Source organism: Somniosus microcephalus, chromosome 29, assembly GCF_052327205.1.
Source record: "Somniosus microcephalus isolate GS21.2 chromosome 29, FLI_Smic_1.0, whole genome shotgun sequence".
NCBI classification, from domain to species: domain Eukaryota; kingdom Metazoa; phylum Chordata; class Chondrichthyes; order Squaliformes; family Somniosidae; genus Somniosus; species Somniosus microcephalus.
Genome location: NC_141015.1, coordinates 20544276 through 20558626, shown reverse-complemented (window position 1 = coordinate 20558626; position 14351 = coordinate 20544276). Strand labels below are relative to the sequence as shown.

The 14351-nt window shown below is 45.2% G+C and overlaps 1 protein-coding gene across 1 annotated transcript in view; it reads left to right on the top strand.

Moving 5' to 3' along the window:
- Nucleotides 1–2600: 2600 nt before the first annotated feature.
- The window catches only part of LOC147098527 (annexin A4-like), a 53072-nt gene continuing 41321 nt past the window's right edge, over nt 2601–14351 (top strand). The window contains exons 1-2 of the mRNA XM_085970334.1: nt 2601–2865; nt 9714–9795. Of these exons, the coding sequence (XP_085826460.1) occupies nt 2842–2865; nt 9714–9795 (106 nt within the window). The 5' untranslated portion in view covers nt 2601–2841. The remainder of the gene's footprint in view (nt 2866–9713; nt 9796–14351) is intronic.

Below are 14351 nucleotides of genomic sequence, written 5' to 3'. Positions count from 1 at the left end.
GTGCGCATAAGGTCATGAAACCTCTTCTTGCACTGCAGCCAGGTTCTGCAGCACATAGACATAGAGTTGACCTCCTGGGCCACTTGCATCCACACAGCTTTAGTCTGCTGGGGAGGCTTCTTCCTCCCTGAGGAAGGGAAGAGCACCTCCTTATTTGCTCTTGCTCCCTCCACCAGAGCTTGCAGGGCGGCATCATCGAACCGTGGAGCACACTTTGACCTACTGCTGGACATAGTTGCCAAATGAAGCGATCACAACAATGGGCATAAAGTTTGCAGTCTCCAGAAGAAGCAAGGCTGCTTGCAGGCCTTAAATCCAGCAGCATTGATGACATCATCGGAGGCGACTTTCAGGATGGAAAGACTAATTGGGCCGGGGGTTCCCACACGCTGGAAATCAAGTGCCCAATTGGGGAAAATCGCACTTTTTTCCCACATCACACTGGATGATTCACCAGGCTGATACCTGGGATGGCAGGAATGACGTATGAGGAGAGATTGGGTCAATTGGGTTTATACTCGCTGGAGTTTAGAAGAATGAGAGGGGATCTCATTAAAACTTATAAAATTCTAACAGGATTAGACAGACTAGATGCAGGAAGGATGTTCCCGATGGCCGGGGAGTCCAGAACCAGGGGTCACAGGCTAAGGATAAGGGGTAAGCCATTTAGGACAGAGATGAGGAGGAATTTCTTCACCCAGAGAGTGGTGAACCTGTGGAATTCTCTACCACAGAAGGCAGTAGAGGCCAATTCATTAAATATATTCAAGAAGGAGTTAGATATATTTCTTAAAGGGACCAAGGGATATGGAGAGAAGGCAGGGACAGGGTACTGAATTTGGATGATCAGCCATGATCTCATTGAATGGTGGAGCAGGCTCGAGGGGCCGAATGGCCTACTCCTGCTCCTATCTTCTATGTTTCTATGTTTCTATGAGTCAGGTTCAGGACTCGAAAAACACCTGACACACCCTCAGCCTGCCCCAATGGCAAAATCGAGTCTTAAGTCCCTCTATTTTCTCCCCAAATACTGGACTTCCCACCAACTGAGAGAATGCCCAGGCAGCCTGCTCTCAAACCTCTGCTGCTTATACTATGAGACAGCCGCCGAGAGGCATTCAACACTCGTCTGGGAAAAGCACCCACTTTCCAATGGCAAGGAGGGGTCTGTAGTGTCCCTGGTTATCAATGAAATTCGGGAATTAGCAGCTCAGCAACATATGAGAGATTGTACCTTTACCCCTACTGCCACAGGCAGGATATTGGTACTAGCGTACTCATTCTGCGCTTTTTGTGATTGCCTTTATACACGGTTTGAGGAACCGGCGCCTCACAACTTGAGCCGTCTCGGGGAAATGCTCTCCGTACCTTTTCATTCTGCACAGAGGGGTTTCCTGTACGGGCTGCTCTTGCACACTCTCCATTTTGTCATCTTCATCTGCCGTCCGAACACGCCTGGGTGTGCCATCTTGCCGTCCGGCGGAGGCGGGGGTCCCTAATGGAGGGCTCTCTACGCGGGAGTCCTCCCTTTATCTACTGGGGACTTGGCCTGGAGGGTGTTGCACGGAGCAGTCTGTATTTCATGTATACACGGAATGCGAGAGGTTGCAGCCCCTCTTTCAATATTTGAAGGGGTTGCTCCTCGATATTTGGCTGCACTTCAGTCCCACGCTCCTGATCTTTGGTCACCCGGTGCGGCGGGATGCGGGCAGATCGGAGGACTGCTCCTGGGCCTGGCCAAAGTGGCCATTAACTGGTCCAGGCAGCGGGCGGTTGAGGGGGTCGTTCGGCCCAACTGCCTGCCTCTCTTCCGTGGCCACGTTCGTGCCCGGGTGGCCCTGGAGACGAAGCACGCGGTGTCTGCCGGCACGCTCGAGGTGTTCCGCAACTGGTGGGCACGGCAGGGACATCATCAACCCCGACAACAAAATTTTAATTTAATTTGTTAATTTTCATTTAATGTATTTTTGTTAAGTTACGGTTTATTATTTATACCAGGGTACTGGAGGGTGCAGGAAGGATGTTCCCGATGGTCGGGGAGTCCAGAACCAGGGGTCACAGTCTAAGGATAAGGGGTAAGCCATTTAGGACAGAGATGAGGAGGAATTTCTTCACCCAGAGAGTGCTGAACCTGTGGAATTCTCTACCACAGAAGGCAGTGGAGGCCAATTCATTAAATATATTCAAGGAGTTAGATATATTTCTTAAGGCTAAAGGGATCAAGGGATATGGGGAGAAGGCAGGGACCGGGTACTGAATTTGGATGATCAGCCATGATCGCATTGAATGGTGGAGCAGGCTCGAGGGGCCGAATGGCCGACTCCTGCTCCTATCTTCTATGTTTCTATGGAGTGCATAATCACCACCAGCAACAACATTTTAATTAAATTTCCTTTAATATTTTAAGTTAAGGTTAGTTTATTTGTGCACCAAAAAGGGTACACAAATTTTGTCAAGTCTTTCGGACACAGGAGGAAATGATACCTTGAAATCCGGTGAGGAAGGAACTCCCCTGGGCAGGGTGCAAGAGGCTCATGTGATGAAATCGAATACGATCAGTCTTTTCATTGGTGTATGGAAAGATGTTGCCAAACGGGACTTGTGGGTGGTTCTCAGACCGCCTCCCTTGGAGAATAAAACCTGTCTCGACAAATGAAGTAAACGTGGTCACACCTATATCCATTCAATTGTTTCATCGTTTAAATATATATATCATCCTCAAATCAACTGAGAGTCCGCGTCCCTCACTCAGCCAGATAAAGCACAGAGTTACGTTCTCCGAGGATTCGGCTGTCTGTACGGGTTATTTATAAAAATCACAATTCTTCTGATTTCCGGAGAATGGCTGCTAAGGGCGTATTCAATGTAAGTAAACAGTGTGGCGAATATGTTATATTTCTCAGGCGCTTTGTAAATTCTACCGACTGACCTGGGGTTTGTACATTTCTTCCAGCTGTCCCAGTTTCTCTTATCAACCGCGCTGTTATCTTGTGAAGGGAAATATTGTATCGCAAGTGCCAAATTAGCCAGCTTCACGATTTATAGCAGATGAATTGTATTGGACATGGAAAATAATGCAATCGTCGACATGTCCAAATTGGGGGGGAAAATTACGATAATGTGTTAACATGTTAAATTTTCAAATTTCCTAATTTGTGTAGGCTGGTAAGTGATGGTAAATGCTGATGACACTGAAACCCCTCAAAGAGCATCCCCTGGCCAAGGGGAACACTATTGCAGTAATAAGCCGCTGTAAATTTGCAAGAAACTGGTGTCTCTACTTTATAATATTAATGGTGAGATCTTCCTCATTGAATAGTTGCTAATCTTGACACACCCAGTTTCTGAATCCTGAAAAGTGACTTGTACAGAGCATTTTTTTTATCCGTTCATGGGATCTGGGCGTAGCTGGCAAGGCCAGCATTTATTGCCCATCCCTAGTTGCCCTTGAGAAGGTGGTGGTGAGCTGCCTTGAACCACTGCAATCCGTGTGGTAAAGGTACTCCCACAGTGCTGTTAGGGAGGGAGTTCCAGGATTTTGACCCAGCGACGATGAAGGATCGGCGATATACTTCCAAGTCAGGATGGTGTGTGACTTGGAGGGGAACTTGGAGGTGGTGGTGTTCCCATGTGCCTGCTGCCTTTGTCCTTCTAGGTGGAAGAGGTCGCGGGTTTGGGAGGTGCTGCCGAAGAAGCCTTGGCGAGTTACTGCAGTGCATCTTGTAGATGGTACACACTGCAGCCATGGTACGCCAATGGTGGAGGGAGTGAATGTTTAAGGTGGTGGATGGGGTGCCAATCAAGCTGGCTGCTTTGTCCTGGATGGTGTTGAGCTTCTTGAGTGTTGTTGGAGCTGCACTCATCCAGGCAAGTGGAGAGTATTCCATCACACTCCTGATTTGTGCCTTGTAGATGGAGGAAAGGCTTTGGGGAGTCAGGAGATGAGACACTCGCTGCAGAATACCCAGCCTCTGACCTGCTCTTGTTGCCACAGTATTTATGTGGCTGGTCCAGTTAAGTTTCTGATCAATGGTGACCCCCAGGATATTGATGGTGGGAGATTCCGTATGGTAATGCAGTTGAATGTCAAGGGGCGGTGGTTAGACTCTCGTTAGAGATGGTCATTGCCTGGCATTTGTATGGTGTGAATGTTACCTGCCACTTACCAGCCCAAGCCTGTACGTCATCCAGGTCTTGTTGTATGTGGGCATGGACTGCTTCATTATCTGAGGAGTTGTGAATGACACTGAACACTGTAAAGTCATCAGTGAACATCCCCACTTCTGACCTTACGATGGAGGGAAGGTCATTGATGAAGCAGCTGAAGATGGTTGGACCTAGGACACTGCCCTGAGGAACTCCTGCAGTGATGTCCTGGGGCTGTGATGATTGGCCTCCAACAACCACAACCATCTTCCTTTGTGCTTGGTATGACTCCAGCCAATGGAGAGTTTTCCCCTTGATTATCATTGACTTTGAATTGACTGAAGACTGGCTTCTGTGCTGATGGGGACTCTTGGGAGGATGCTGAGATGGATCATCACTTCTGGCTGAAGACGGTTGTGAATGCTTCAGCCTTGTCTCTTGCACTCACGTGCTGGGCTCTGCCATCATTGAGGATGGGGATGTTCATGGAGCCTCCTCCTCCCATTAGTTGTTTAATTGTCCACCACCACTTTACAGGGTCGACTGGGCGTGCCTTTGTTGTGTCTGGTGCCTAGCTCGATGCCGAGTGGTCCATCCAGTTTTATTCTTGTGCACTTCTTTGTAGCAGTTTGTTACAACTGAGTGGCTTGCTAGGCCATTTCAGAGGGCAGTTAAGAGTCAACCACATTGTTGTGGGTCTGGAGTCACATGTAGGCCAGACCAGGTAAGCATGGCAGATTTCCCATTAGTGAACCAGATGGGTTTTTACGACAATCCGGTAGTTTATGGTCACCATTACTAGCTTTTTATTCCAGATTGATTTAATTAATTGAATTTAAATTCCCCAGCTGCCGTGGTGGGATTTGAACTCAAGTCCCCGGATCATTTGTCCAGGCCTCTGGATTGCTAGTCCAGTAACATAACCACTGTGCAAGTTACACAATAGTTCTGTTGGCCTGTTATATTCCACATTGCTGTGCAGATGCAAACCTTTGCATCAGCATAACAATGGATAATTTTGGTGTGATGTTGGTGGATTGAGGGCATTTTGTACTTCAGTAACCAATGTAAGACCATGACGAGGATGTATAGCAACTGGTGCGATGCTATATAAAGTCTCTACTGGGGAAAAATTGGGTTGGTTTGCGCCTCTCATTATAGGGGGCGCTAATGGGGCGCAAATCCCCTAGTGCCCGGGTGCGGTGCTGCTAACGCCTCCCGTGAAATTCAGCGGGAGGTTAGCGCCGGCGGTAGCCGGTAGCGCCCTGTGGTGCTGCGCTGCCGGCGATGATGTCATTGTCGTGTGCAGCGCCCCGGCCACAAAATTCCCTTGTGCCCCCTGACCTAGCGCCACACGATATGTGCGACAGGATCAAGGGGCGGTGCGGCAGCGGCACAAGTTAAAGGGCAGGTGCCGGGCGGCCATTTTTATTTTGGCTGGCTGACTGCCAGCACCTGCCCCCTTTCGCTTTCTTATACGGGGTGCCGGCTCACTGCCACCTCTCTTCTAGGAATGCCCACCTTGAAGAAGTTCTGCTCTTCCCTTCGACGGGATTTCCGTTTGTCTCTTCAACCTTGTTCATCTTCATTGCTCCATTTCCTGCTTTTTTCCAGTTCTGACAAAAGGTCTTCGACCTGAAACGTCGACTCTGTTTCTCTCTCCACGGATGCTGCCTGGCCTGCTGAGCTTTTCCAGTGTTTTCTGTTGTTATTTTGCAACATACTATTGTTAACCTCGCCGGATGATGGTAAATCACATCCCTTATAATGTCATTCAGCGTTTAATTCTTCCAGGTCTCTGGTTCGTTACTAACATTTTTATACTATTGCCTGTATGGGCCTTACTCAGACACTGGCTGCTGAACTGGAAATCGGAATCAATCAGCTTGCAGGCCCCTCCCATCCAAACCCCAAAACTCTAATCCCGAGACAACTGCTAATAAACTCCTGAACATGGAAGAGTTGCATCTTCGGGAAACTTGACCAGTGTATCTGAACACTACAGTGAGAGAAAGCCTGCCTGTATTCGAATTGCCCAGGTCTCGCTGAGGAATCAATTTGGTTTGCAAATTTAACACTTATTAATGTTGGGCAGAGACTAAGATCTGGTTTGCATATTCAAGCCCAGTTTGGAAGTTGCTGTGATCCTTTGTTGATGTAAAACCATGGCAGTTGATTTTGGTGACTGTTTCACATGGGGACTTGCACCTCCAATTAGCAAGGGCTTTGGTCACTTAAAATGATTTATTTTTACTAATGTGGAGTTTTTCATTTTTCAAAAATACCGCCATCTAATTTTAAAGTTTTTTTTAACGTATATATTTTTTATTTTAGATGTTTTAATGTTGTTAGCTTGAGATGGTGTTCAAGTGTTTACTTGGTAAACTGCACTGGCTGCCCGATAAACCTTTGATCCGAAGTTCAGAATTATCGGTTCTTCGATGGACAAGGGCTATTTCTAGCCGTACTGCTGGGGTTGTATTTCCCAATTACAATCAAAAGCAGACCGTTGGGTAGCCCAAAAGCCTCCGTTCATGCCTGACAGCAATTGGAAAACACATTGGCCCAGGTTTTGCTGTAGCAGGATATGCCGTTAGTTAGTCTTGCCCCTGCACCCTTCAGTTCAAAACATTTTTGCCCACTAAGGGGTCGATTTTCATTGACCCGTGGAGTCGGGATTGGAGGCGTGCAGGGGGTTAAAGCCCCGAATTCGGGGGTCCCGACACCATCCCGCCCAAAACCTGCCTCCATGTAAGTTTCAAGGGAGGCGGGTACCCGCCCGCACTGGGACCCGCCGACCTGAGGCGGGAAGGGATTAGTGCCAATTAACTGCCTGTTAACAGGTAGTTAACAGGCAGTTTTTAGCCTAATCCCTATTTTGAAGGTTGTCGTGTGGGATTCCCGACGGCTCCAAACCACGCCAAGTTAGAGGAGTCGGGCCGTCGGGTTGAAGGACTTGGAGGGGTCGAGATGTCGGTGTTCAGGTAAGGTGTGTGTGTTTGGTGTGTAAAGAAGTTTAAATTACCTGTACTTACCTTTACAGCCTTCCTTCCTCTAGGTTTCGGGAGTCCATCATCCAGCCGGCACAGAAAGCAGAATGGCTGCGATCTGTCAAAAGTGACAGCCTGCAGCTTTCAGTGCTGGTGAGATTTCTAACTGAGTCTGCGTAGAAGGACTCAGGTTAGAAGTAAGACTGTCAGTGTTTGACAGCTTCAAATAGCTGTGAAACACTGATATTTCATCTGTCATAACCTCTTGACAGATGAAATTTCAGTCTGTGACGTCACCTGTTGCCGGGCGGCCCTTAATTGGCCTGCTGAGGCCGCTGGGCGGGCTCAACAAGGTCAATCAAGTTAAAATCGCGTGGATTGGCCGCATCTCGATGGAAGCGGGACTACAACCCCGAAAGTTGTAGTCCCGCCTCCTTCCCGACTTCTGAATGAAAATCACCCCCTAAGTTGCTGAAAGTGCGAGCTGATAATAGTGCAGTGAGGGAAACAGGGCATTCGGAACCCGAGTGAACAGGGAAACCAGCAGGATATCTCCTTTACCAGTGAGATTTAAGGATTGGGAAATAAACAGCGGAAGGACTGCGAAGGAGGGTGAATTCAATGTCAAATCCGGTTCAGAAAGACAAATAAAGAGAGGGAATGAAAGATTGAGAAAGAGAGAGAAAAAAGAAACAAAGGAAAAGTAAGAAGATTAAAAAAATTTAAATGCTAATTTTTAAAATCTCCTAAAATAATCCACAACCTGATGGAATGAGACGTCACACTTATAATAGTTCATTTTCAGTGCCAGACAGGTTGATTGGCAGTCATTAACATTTATCATGTTGTTAAAAGGGTACTTGCGCTTGTAATTACTAGCCCTAAATATCTGCGGCAGGTTTAGTTTGTATCTACCATGCAAATACAGCAACTTCACAACATTCCATGCATGTCAATGATGAGGCAGACAATGAAATGTTGTTTTCACATAAATGGTGGAGCAGCGCCATTTTGACAGCAACTTTCGGATATTCATATTTAACCGTACATCTGTCCTGCACCCGAAGTTGCTTATACATAAATAATGGCGAGTGCCATTAGCTTCACTGTTATTTTGACAACAAAATCTAGCCCAATATCAAAGAAAGATTGGATTAAGAGCGAGAGAGGAAAAAAAGAGATAAAGGAAAAGTAAGATTAAAAATGTTTAGGTTTTATAATCTCCAACAACAATTCACGGCCTGAATGAATGAGACTCCACAGTTTTCATTGTTCATTTTCTGGGCCAGAGAGGTTGATTGACAGTCATTAACAATTATCACGTCGTTAAAAGGGTACTTGCGCTATTACTAGATTTAACTTTCTGTGGCGAGTTTAACGGACAATTAATGTGCAAATGCAGCAACTTCAGGAAGCTCATGGGGAGGTTAAGTGCGAGATGCCGTTTGCGCGAAGCTAATGGTGGAGCGGCGCAAATTGTCCAGCAAGTTGTGGTGTTTTGCAATTTAAGGGAGATCTCTCTTTGCCACAAGTTGCTGGTCGATTTGCACATTAATAACGGTTGCCACAAGTTGCTGGTCGATTTGCACATTAATAACGGTTGCCACAAGTTGCTGGTCGATTTGCACATTAATAACGGCATGCATCGTTAGCATGCTGTTATTTTTTCAGCAAATTCTGGCCTATTGTGTGGCTGGAGTAGAGTATCTCCTGCCCTTCAGAGAACCTATAATTGTTTAATTTGGGATCAAATGCTTACTGGGGTAGCCAATACAGTTCTCTAAGGAAATGCTTGGACACTATTGTAAGATAACACCTCGCAGTAGATATTTAAATTACCTGACTATTGACCAATAACCTCAAAGCAAAAATATTGTAGAATCCTAGGCTTCCTTGAGGCTTTCCTTTCCCTATTTGCCTTGCTGTGAGTGTATGCAACAGGAATCCTTCTAGGCAACATTCTGTCCAGAGGTTATTTAAGATCTTGCTGAAAGGTGCTTGAGAATTTGAAACCCTGTTCCTTTTGTAGTCGGCCCCATTTACAATCGTGTAAGTTTGTTTACTGAATGTATTAGTATCTTGATTCTGTATATTGTTTCACCTGGAGGTAAATTGGACCAAATAGTTTTAGTCGGTACTCATCGGGCTGGCATTGTTATCTTCTGTCTTCAGAGGTGGCAAAAGAGCTTGGTAATCTTCCCACATATTCTCTGCTGAGTGACGTACTGAGGTCTGGGAGAGAATGATTAAACCTGGGCATGCTAACTGATACATAGTGGTGAACAAAGAGACAAATTTCAGTCCTTAAGGGGCTTGGTCTGTTTGTGGATGCTGTAGTTTAAATGCAGGAGCAAAATGTTGGGGGGGGAAAAATCCTGAACTGTAATTTTAATCTATGAAACACAAGCCCTAGAAAAATGTGTGACTTTTTAAATTATTATACAAAGGTGCAATCTATACAAAATGATCCGTTGTTAAATTTAACCTCCGTCACGCAAAAAGCTTCTGAAGCATTTTAAATTTATGAAGGTGAAATGATTGATAATCCTCTAACTATGTTCTTTCCCCTTTGTGTAGGCAAGAGGCACCGTCAAACCATATCCTAGCTTTAATGCTTATCACGATGCAGAAAATCTTCGCAATGCTATGAAAGGACTAGGTAACTCAAGTTTTTAATGAATTTTCCTGTGACTACCGCATGATGGAGGAGAGGGAACTGCATGGGGTCTCCGGGGGTGGGTGGGGTGTGGTGGGTGGGGTGGGGGATGTGGTGTATGTAACCGTTCCACCTTTAAGAGAACTATTTTAAGAGATGCACTATATCTTGGCTGCTGTATACTGTAATACCGGTGGTGACCACACCGGTATATAAGTGCTGTGTAATGATTTATTGGGCAGTTCAGCCCTGACCTTCGACTAGTAAAGACCTGTTAAAGTTATTCTTGTGGTCTGTGTGCAGTGATTCATATTAACCATAACTGGAACACACAGACTTAACAGGGGACATTTTCCTAGCCCCCTCCCCCATGGCAGCCAGGTGGCCTAGTTTCTGACAGCATAGGGCAGACTGGACATTACTGATGCCCACTGGCCCCATGGAAATGTGGTGTTCTTCCACTGACCTGCAAACTCTGCCAGAGTCAGCATTGGATGGTACCAGACTGGAGAAGTTCTGTAGTTTCAACACACCTCTGTGAATGAGGGAGAGACAGTACTGTTGAAAGTGAATATGTAGAAGATATTCCTTGAGAAACGCAGCTTTTAAATTGGCAGAACGCATTACAAAGGCGATGGACACATTTTGCTATCTTCCAGTTGGAGCTGTTTTACTCAAAGGTCCATGAACCGCTATTAAGAATTTTCCTGTTCTTGATCCGGACAGGTACTATCCGGGTCATGCTGCTGTGTAGAATGTGGTATAGGAAACCCCCTCTATAGGTGATCTTTATCTACAGAGTGAAAATGTTAAAATTGTGGCCACTTTTTAAAACAAAATTAGATAATCATTAGAGATTAGTGAAAGCGGGTTAATTAAATGTTTTATGTGGCTGAAACCAAAGGAGATGAACCATACTGAGTATATATTCCAACTTTCAGGGTCTCAACCTATGGATTTTAAGGAGGAGGGCGGATTGGGGAGGCTGAGGGGCCTCCGAGGCGGTCGGGAGTCTTTAACGGCAGGGCCTGATTTGCATGCGAAGCCTCGGTTTCCAGCCTGCAGCCAGCCAGATTGAGAGGCTGGCCGGCTGCGGGCGGGTAACCCTGCGGCACTAGGCCGCACAGAGGAGGGAGAAGGGATCGGGGATCGGGCCAGGCTTTTTAAAAGGATCGGGGTGGGGGAGACGATCGGGGGGTGCTGGGGGGTGGGGTGAAGAGAGAGGATGATTAGGGTGGTTAAGGAAAGATCGTGGCCGGCCTCGGCATCAACGGGGAGGGGGGAGGGGGGAGGCCTGGGCTGGGGGTGTGATCGGAGGCTTCACGAGGTGGTCTCCGATCGCGGGGGGTGGGTTAGGCAGGGACTCTGGATCCAGGAGATAGGTGTAAAGGCACTTGCCTCCTGGATCCAGTAGTCCCCGCCTTGTTGTAACTGCCAAGTTTTGCAAATTGTGTAAAACCCGTCCTTGTGCAGTTTAAAAAAAGAGGCTTCCAGCCTCATTATAATATTTCAATTTACATCCCGCCTCCTGGGAGCGGGTTGGCTGCCCGTCCCCATTAAAATCGGAAGTGGGCGGGTTGGAGGCGGGTTCAGGTTGGGAATCCCATTTTTATTCATTTAACTACCCCCATGCCCCCAACCCACCTTATTTTTTAAGGTTAAAATTCCCCCCCAATGTGTCAGCTTGTACATATTTCATAAAAAAGACTAGATTGGTTGGAAGGCAAGGCTAGAGCCTGTCGGAGCCAATCAACCAAATGTTGCCTTCTCCCACTAATTGGTTGAACATAAACTTGAGGAAGAAAAGATTTATAATGAGATGATTGCTTTTGAGCATCATGGTTACAGATGTGTTTATTTAGTATTTGTCCCTAAAGAAGTTTAAATATAACTACCTGTTAAAATGAAGCTTATAAAATCTGTTTGTTTTCCTTAAAGTAACTTTCTGGGGCATGTCCAACTTCTTGTGTCCGTGTATAATAAGACACAGACTGCAGGAGAACGGTACAACAGATGTTACTCAACGTGGCTCACACAGGAACTGACCTGTACAGATTACTACTCAGTGCTATATACAGGTGTGGTCACTGCCGGTACTGCAGTATACATGAGCTGTAAAAGATAGTTCCCCCCCTTAAAGGTATATACATTACACAACTGGTGTCTTAAATGAAAGTCTATTTACTTCAAGACTAATTGCAGCCACTTTTTTGAAATAAAGAGGCTATTCCCTGGTTTAAATTCAATAACTGGCTTTATATAAGCATTCCTGTCACCGCAGTTGTGGAATTCCCAGAGTTTAGAACTAAGATACTCAGGTGAGGATCAGTTCTATTTAATTTTTAAAATTATACTGATATTTCCATATTTAGGATTCTACTACAGTGTAATACAGATCCTTGGTCTGTTTGCATGTGAATACAGCAATAGGTTATATTCTGTAATTTATAGAGCTGCTTTCCATTTGGCTACATAGTTATGGAGGAGTTATTGTGTATTAATTGGGACGGTAGTCTGCACCGTCCATATTGGAACAGGTTTGAGGCGTGGCATTGATGATTAGACTGGAGGCTGTCAGTTTGATACACCTGAGAGCACAAAATCCAGCTCCAGTGCTTGTTTCTGTAAATCATGCTTTCATGCACTTTTAGCTTTTTAATGATTGCAGTATGTAATGAATTTTATTTCCAGCACCTGAAAATAAAAACGATATAGGCTTGAAATTACTTTTCCTGATAACAACAAATGAATGCTGATTGCTCCTTTAAAAACTACCTCTTTGACCAAGCTTTTGGTCACCTGCCCTAATGTCTCCTTCTTTGGCTCGGTGTCAAATTTTGTCTGATTATGCTTCCGTGGGATGTTTAGTTTTTTGAAACTGTTGTCAGATTCTTTTAGTTTTCTAGGTTGGCACATATGTTGCAACACTTCTTAGCCTGGCAGAAGACCAAGAGATACAACATCCTAGTCAACACCCGCACTAAGCACTATACTGTAGTTTGTTTCTGGTACTTTGTGAGATTTGAACTACAATGGAGTTTGTAGAGGTGCAAACTAAATGCCCCTACCTGCAGTTTAATTGATAATGCTATGTTTTGCACAGGTACACGTGTTGATAGTGTGTAAGTCTAGTCAAAATGTCTGTTTTTAAGTTAATTTTAGTTGTACAGTATGTATTTCTGTCTTCCATTGATCGTAAAGTAAAGCACCATCCTACATCCTGCTTTATCATGCCCTCTGATACAAAACACACTGTTCATAAATCATAACTCCCTCATTAATCCCATGGCTCTAAGGTGTGCAAATAAAAATCCTACTTTCACGTTACTGCTTCTACTTTAAATTGATGACATTAGCAAATGATTTACTCAGGTTTCCCAGCCTGAAAATCAAACAAATGCTCTAATTTGTGGATTTCATCTAGAATAAACTCATAAAAGTACTATGTTTTGTTTGAGCTTCTTTGCAAGAATCCCTGTAATGCTGCCCCGTAATCTACCTTTTATTTCTGTTTTAAAACGGATTTTATTACTCTCGGTGTACAGTTGGTCACTATGACAATTGAGCTTCTCCAGTTTAACCTATATTTCTACCACAAGAAGCTATATTCTTGGATTCACTTTATACTCCATTTAGATTACAGAGCAGACACCTTCGTGTTCTGTCTGCTACGAGCCTTGCTTGCTGGCCTCACAAATTGAGAAATCACGATTTCCTAATTGGCACGACTCATATAAGCAAGCTCCCTACCATCAATACACACTTGCAAAATCAGCCCCGATGTGAAACCGTTCTAATTGTGCTGAACTTGCCTTGTTTAGACTTTGAGGTTAATGTTGTAACAGGAACAGTTGCAAGTTCACAAATTACTATTATTCACTTTTCTGGATGCTGAGCTGAGCTCCCCCGATGTCGCATTGAAAACTCTGTCCACCAGTGGTCAGAAAGAAAAGGCAAGCCGGATGGCAGGCAGGGACAACTATTGTACCTGGACATGGGCAATAAAACTGCCTTGCGAGGCTAGGCTCCCTGCCTCTCGAGCATGTAGGCTGCCTTGTTTACATTGCCTCAGAAAGCAATGCAGTAACTTAAATAGGGGATGAGACGGTGAACTTCAAATGTTGATTCACTCACCTTTTTGAGTTACCATCTCAGCTCAGGATCTAGCTGTCTAATCTGATACATTGAAAGACCAGTAGTTGAACTTGTTTGCCAGTAATTGCCCCCTCCTGTCCCATGCCTCTATTAAATGATAATAGGATGGGTGCACAAATCTTCACTTTTCCCCCCTCCTTCCCTCCTCTGAACAGGTTTATATAAGCAAGACTGTTAAAATACAAATGCAAGTATAATTTTGAAAGCCTTCCACTTCTCAAATAATGAGGGGGAATAGTCTGTCTGTCTGTTTCAGCCTAGTAATGATAGAATGAGATCCCGGCATGTTCTAGGGAGTGGAACTGCTGGCTTTTCTTGTCAGAACTGGTCTACCAGCCTGTGATGTCAGCCTCCATGCTTATTATGGATTATTTAGGGAATGGTACACCATATTGAGAACGTAT